Raw genomic sequence first — 7110 nt, 5'->3', positions numbered from 1 at the left:
GTGTCATTTCACTAGACCTTTAGATACAAAAGCTATAGAATCACACATATTTGCATAGGTTTATATTTTAGAAATCTAAGGTTTTCAATTATTTTAAAGAATGAAGCGACCGAACTACCCACACATGTTGTGCATATGCTTCCATTTAACAAAAATTTGGATGGAATGAATGAAAAATTAACAGCAGGGGGCAAATCGGCCAAAAAAATTAGTTTAAGTCCTTAATTTTCCAATTAAAAAGTTCAGGGGGGAAATCAAAAGTTGGGTGATAGTTCAGGGGGCAAATCGGCAGTATACTCTTTATGTTATGTGATTTATTATAGGAGAAGTAGCATCCGGATCACCAATCTTTCCAACACTGTGCAATGTCTTGTATAACATAGGTGCAAAGGTCATTGTGAATCATTTGAAAGGAATTATGGATGCGATTATTTCTGATCAGCATGGAGCTTTTGTGTCTGGCAGCTTAATCTCGGATAATTCTCGTGGCATATGAAGTGAGGCATTATCTTCACAACCTTAGACATTGCAAGTGGGGTTTCTTAGCATTAAAACTCGATATGAGCAAGGCATATATGACCATGTGGAATGGGGTTCTTTTATGAAAAGTTATGTTAAAAATTGACTTTCATCCGCACTGGACTGAAATCATTATGAGTCGTTGTTAGTTCTATTTCGTACTCCTTGGTGAATGGCACAATCACTGGGTATATCTCTCACACCCGTAGCCTGAGAAAAGGGGATCCCCTATCTCCCTATTTATTTCTCATGTGTGCCAAAGGCTTGACTAGTTTAATTCTTAGAACGAGGAGCTAACGAGGAGCTAGGGAGATTACTTGGTGTCTTTATTTAGTTTGAGGCCCCATGCATTTCCCACTTATTGTTCGCTGATGATAGTTTCATGTTCTTCAGAGCCTCCTTTTAGGAACGTTGGCATTTAAAACAAATATAGATATGTGTGGTATCATTTAGTCCCAATATTCGTCGTGATATACAAGACAACCTTGCTGCCTTCTTTGGGGTTAGTCAGGTTATTGAAAGACCTTTGGTTACTTAGGGTTCCTCATGATTAGGGTTTCTCAGTATTATCTGGGTAATAGGGTTTGTGTCAACCTTACTAGCATCTTACCTAGTTAATAGCCGTTTATTTTCTTCTTGCTCTTATCAACTTGTATAAGGGTCTTATCTTGTTGTCGACTCCTTAATCCAAGGAGCTTAGTTATGTTCCCTATGTCGGCTGTTTAGGGTGATTCAAGGAGATTTGGGATAGGTAACTTGAGTGTTGAGTGTAGTTTGCAACTCACTCAGACTCCCCCTATATATTTGTAACTTGTGTATGCTCTCATTATGATTTCCATAATACAAAATCAGAAACTTCAAAAGTCAACACAGGTTCATGTACAAGATTGCAATCTAGGTCCCCTATTGTTCTCGGACGAAATCGTTCAGAGCAGTTCACTCATATTAAGGATCGTCTCTGGAAGAAGCTAAAGGGTTGGAAAGACAAGCTCCCTTCTTAGTGCAACGGGTAAGGAAATTCTTATTAAAGTGGTTGGTCAGTCACTTCCCATTTATTCGATGAATTGCTTTCTTCTTCCAAAAACCTTATGTGAGGATTTGCAACGTATTTTGTGTCGATTTTGGTGGGGACAGTGAGGACACTAGATGGACTCATTGGCTCTCTTGGGAGAGTATGTGTCGCCAGAAGGATAAAGGTGGTCTTGGGTTCCGCTCGCTCTATGATTTTAATCTCGACCTCCTTGCCAAACTAGGATGGGGGTTGCATCAAAACCCAAAATTCTTAGCATCTCGATTACTGGAAGTTAAATATTTTCCTCATAATTCCTTTTGGCAAGCTACTTTGGGGCCTACACCAATAGCATGTCGAAGTGGTATCATGGAGGCTAGACCAATCTTGGAAAGAGGTTCTCGTTGGCTACGTTGAATTGTAATCTTGTCTTGGCCCAAAGATAATAGATCTAGCCCATGCATAAAGAAAGATTCATGCACATGCTAGAGAATTCTAGTAAAGTTCAAGTTGGAGGAAGAGTCTAGAAGAATGGTGAGAATTCCACCAACATACAAGATTAGTGTAGATAATTCTAGCATAGGAAGGTAGTGGAATTATCTAGATATATCTAGCATGATGTTTCCATGCTTCTCCAAGGTTCCATCCATGCCTATAAAAGGAGAAGGCATCTACACCATTTGAAACAACCAAGAGAGCAAGTAGTGAGAAGTGAGAAGAAGCAACAAAGCTTCTAAGAGTGTTTGAGTGTTTCCTCTTGTACTAAGTTTGTGAGTGAATAAAAATCTTGTGTAATACATTGAGTGTTCTTTCTTTCTCTTGCCTATCAATTCCGCTGCGTTACATTCTTCTTTGTGAGATAAACATCTCTAAAGTAGTGAAGTCTTTTTAAGCCCCAACAAAGTGGTACCAGAGCTATGGCCAGCAATGCTATGGCAGCCTTCCAAGTTCCAGTGCTCGACAAAAACAATTTCGATAATTGGAGTATCAAAATGAAGGCCCTTTTGGGAGCACACGATGTATGGGAAGTCATGGAGAAAGGCTACACTGAGCCAGAAGATGAAGCTACTCTGTCCCAACCCCAGAATGAGAATTTGAAAGATTCAAGAAAAAGAGACAAGAAGGCTCTTTACCTGATCTACCAAGCATTAGATGACAATGGCTTTGAGAAGGTCTCGAGTGCAACCTCTGCCAAGCAAGCATAAGAGAAGCTTCAAACCTCTTACAAAAGAGCCGAACAAGTGAAAAAGGTTCGTCTTCAAGTATTAAGATGTGAGTTCGAATCTCTACATATGAAAGGGTCTGAATCAATCTCTGATTATTTCTCAAGGGTCATAGCCGTTTCCAATCAATTAAAAGGAAACGGAGAAAAGTTAGAAGATGTTAGAATTATGGAGAAGATACTACGCTCGTTGGACCCCAAGTTCGAGCACATTGTTGTGACGATTGAAGAAACAAAAAACTTGGAAGAAAGTAGTATAGAACAATTAATGGGTTCGCTACAAGCATATGAAAAGAAACATAAGAAGAGGCAAGGGAATGATGAGCAGCTCCTCAAGACACATGTCTAGCCAAAGAAGAAAGAAGAAAGCTTGGACAACAAGAGAAGCCAGTACGAAAGAAGGCGCGGTCGAGGTCGCGGACGTGGACATGGACGTGGATGTGGTTGGAACTTCAACAATCATAACAACTACGAAAGAGGAGGAAGCTCAACAAATGGTCGTGGAAGAGAAGACTCAAACTTGAGGTATGAAAAATCTCAAGTTCAATGCTACAATTGTCAAAAGTTTGAGCACTATGCTTGGGAATGTAGAGCTCCTAGCAACATGCTTGATGAGAAGGTCAATTATGTGAAAGAAGAGAAAGAAGATAATGGCGTTGTGCTACTAGCGCATGCCAGAACAATGATGGAGACCAAGACTATACATGGTATCTTGACACCGGCACCAGCAACCACATGTGCGGAAGAAGAAGCATGTTCATAGAGCTCAATGAAACGGTGAGTGGCAACGTTTCTTTTGGAGACGAATCCAAAATACCCGTCAAAGGAAAAGGTAACATCCTAATTCCCCTGAAAAATGGCGGTCACCAATTAATTTCAAATATTTACTACGTGCCCAATATGAAAAGGAACATTTTGAGCTTGGGTCAACTCTTAGAAAAAGGTTATGATATTCACATGAAAAATTATAGCCTTTTTCTTAGAGATGACAAAGGAAGATTAATTGCAAAGGTGAAAATGTCAAAGAATAGAATGTTTCCTATGAATATTCAAAATGATGTTGCAAAGTGCCTCAAAACATGTTACAAAGACACATCCTAGCTTTAGCATCTTCGTTTTGGGCATCTTAACTTTGGGGGACTAGAGTTATTATCCAAGAAGGAGATGGTGAGAGGCTTACCGTGCATCAGTCTCCCTGATCAAGTTTGTGAAGGATGTTTACTTGGGAAACAATTCAGGAAAAGCTTTCCAAAGGAGTCGACCACAAGAGCCCAGAAGCCACTCAAGCTCATTCATACCGATGTGTGCGGTCCAATAAAACCAAGCTCTTTGGGTAAAAATAATTATTTCCTTCTCTTCATTGATGATTTTTATCAAGAAAAACCTGGGTATATTTCTTGAAGCAGAAATCAGAGGTATTTGGATTATTCAAGAAGTTCAAAGCTGCCATAGACAAAGAAAGTGGTTGCAAGATCAAAGCCATGAGATCTGAACGAGGAGGAGAATTCACTTTAAAGGAATTTCAAGAATTCTGTGAAGCTAATGGAATTCGTCGACCTTTGACAGTTCAAAGATCCCCTCAACAAAATGGTGTGGCGGAAAGAAAAAATTGAACCATCCTCGACATGGCTCGAAGCATGCTCAAAAGTAAGAGATTGCCTAATGAGTTGTGGGTAAAAGCGGTAGCATGTGCTGTTTACCTATCAAATCGGTCACCAACAAGAAGTGTGTGGGGAAAGACTCCGCAAGAAGCATGGAGTGGAAGAAAGCCAGGTATCTCTCATCTAAGAGTTTTTGGAAGCATAGCCTATGTACATGTACCAGACGAGAAGAGGACGAAACTCGACGACAAAAGTGAGAAGTTCATCTTCATCGGTTATGACTCAAATTCAAAAGGCTATAAGCTGTATAATCCAAACAATGGGAAAACAGTGATTAGTCGAGATGTGACGTTTGATGAAGAAGGAGAATGGGATTTTGGCTCTCATGCAGGTGATTTTCACTTCTTTCCTCAGTTTGAAGAAGAGAATGAACAAGGGATGATGGAGCAAGCAAGAGAGGTTCAACAAGAATCCACTACTCCACCTGCTTCACCAACATCAACCAATCATGGTAATTCACCAGCATCAGCATCGTCAAGTAAGAACCTAAATGAAAGAGAAGTACCACGCACAAAAAGTCTACGAGATCTCTATGAGGTAACTGAAAGACTTGATAATTCTACACTTTTCTGTCTCTTTTCTGATTGTGAACCAGTTGACTTCCAAGAAGCAGTGCAAGATACTAAGTGGAGGAAAGCAATGGATGAAGAAATTTAAGCAATCCATAAGAACGATACATGGGAACTCGCTATTCTTTCGAAATGACACAAAGCCATCAGAGTCAAGTGGGTGTATAAGACAAAGAAGAATGTCAATGGTGAGGTTGAAAGATACAAGGCGAGACTAGTGGCGAAGGGCTATAGTCAAAAAGCTGGAATCGACTATGATGAGGTATTTGCACCCGTTGCTCGGTTGGAAACTATACGATTACTAATTTCTTTGGCAGCTCAAAACAAATGGAAGATTCAATAAATGGATGTGAAGTCCGCTTTCTTAAATGGAGTCCTTGAAGAAGAAATCTACATTCAGCAACCGTCAGGCTATGAAATCAAAGGGCATGAAGACAAAGTTCTGAAGTTGAAGAAAGCTCTTTATAGGTTAAAACAAGCGCACGAGCATGGAATAGTCGCATCAACAAGTACTTTCAAGAGAACAACTTCATCAAGTGCCCTCATGAACATGCTCTCTACGTCAAAGTCAAAGATGAAGATATTCTAATTGTGTGCTTATATGTGGATGATCTAATCTTCACCGGAAGTAATCCAAGCATGTATGAAGAGTTCAAGAGAGTGATGACCAAAGAATTCGAGATGATTGACATGGGGTTAATGGCATACTACCTAGGCATTGAAGTCAAGCAGAACAAAGAAGGCATTTTCATCTCCCAAGAAAGCTACACAAAAGAGATACTGAAAAAGTTCAAAATGGAAGACTGCAAGCCCATAACCACACCAGTAGAGTGCGGAGTTAAACTAACCAAGCATGACGAAGGAGAAAGTGTAGATCCAACATTTTTCAAGAGTTTAGTTGGAATCTTGCGGTACTTGACATGCACAAGACCAGACATTCTCTATGTCGTCGGATTAGTCAGTCGCTACATGGAGAATCCCACAACTACACACTTAAAGATCGCCAAAAGAATTATTCGATAGCTTAAAGGTACTGTTAACTTTGGGTTGCTCTATTCAAGTTCTAGTAACTACAAACTTGTTGGATATAACGATAGTGATTGGGCAGGAGATTCCGACGATAGAAAAAGCACTACTGGATTTGTGTTCTTCATGGGAGACATTGCATTCACATGGATGTCGAAGAAGCAACCGATTGTCACCCTCTCTACCTACGAAGCCAAATACGTAGCTGCTACCTCATGTGTCTGTCATGCAATCTGGCTAAGAAACTTGCTAAAAGAATTAAGCATGCCATAAGAAGAGCCAACAGAGATCTATGTCAACAACAAGTCTGTAATAGCTCTAGCAAAGAATCCAGTATTCCATGACAGGAGCAAACACATAGATACCTGCTATCATTACATAAGGGAGTGTATTGCAAGAAAGGATGTGCAAGTGGAATACGTGAAGTCACAAGAACAAGTCGCCGACATATTCACCAAACCACTCAGGCAAGAAGACTTTGTCAGATTGAGGAACATAATCGGCGTCACAAGACAAGATTAAGGGGGGTTGTTGAATTGTAATCTTGTCTTAGCCCAAAGATAATGGATCTAGCCCATGCACAAAGAAAGATTCATGCACATGCTAGAGAATTCTAGCAAAGTTCAAGTTGGAGGAAGAGTCTAGAAGAATGCTGAGAATTCCACCAACATACAAGATTAGTGTAGATAATTCTAGCATAGGAAGGTAGTGGAATTATCTAGATATATCTAGCATGATGTTTCCATGCTTCTCCAAGGTTCCATCCAGGCCTATAAAAGGAGAAGGTATCCACACCATTTGAAACAACCAAGAGAGCAAGTAGTGAGGAGTGAGAAGAAGCAACAAAGCTTCTAAGAGTGTTTGAGTGTTTCCTCTTATACTAAGTTTGTGAGTGAATAAAAATTATGTAATACATTGAGTGTTCTTTCTTTCTCTTGCCTATCAATTCCGCCGCGTTACATTCTTCTTTGTGAGATAAACATCTCCAAAGTAGTGAAGTCTTTTTAAGCCCTAACAGGCTAGTGGGGAATGGTAACTCAATTCGTATTTGGCAAGATAGATGACTTGACTGTCCACACCTTTTTCGCCCCCTCACACCCCCTC

General features: G+C 40.1%; 1 protein-coding gene across 1 annotated transcript; it reads left to right on the top strand.

Annotated features, from left to right (window-relative positions):
* The first annotated feature begins 2236 nt into the window (after positions 1-2236).
* LOC139196685 (uncharacterized) lies at positions 2237-3670 on the top strand. Its single transcript, XM_070823046.1, has one exon. It carries the CDS (start codon positions 2446-2448, stop codon positions 2731-2733), a length of 288 nt encoding a protein of 95 aa, XP_070679147.1. The 5' UTR covers positions 2237-2445; the 3' UTR covers positions 2734-3670.
* The last annotated feature ends 3440 nt before the right edge of the window (positions 3671-7110 follow it).

The sequence above is a fragment of the Malus domestica genome, chromosome 06, assembly GCF_042453785.1.
Source record: "Malus domestica chromosome 06, GDT2T_hap1".
Classification (NCBI taxonomy): domain Eukaryota; kingdom Viridiplantae; phylum Streptophyta; class Magnoliopsida; order Rosales; family Rosaceae; genus Malus; species Malus domestica.
This window is presented reverse-complemented; position numbering and strand designations above follow the sequence as displayed.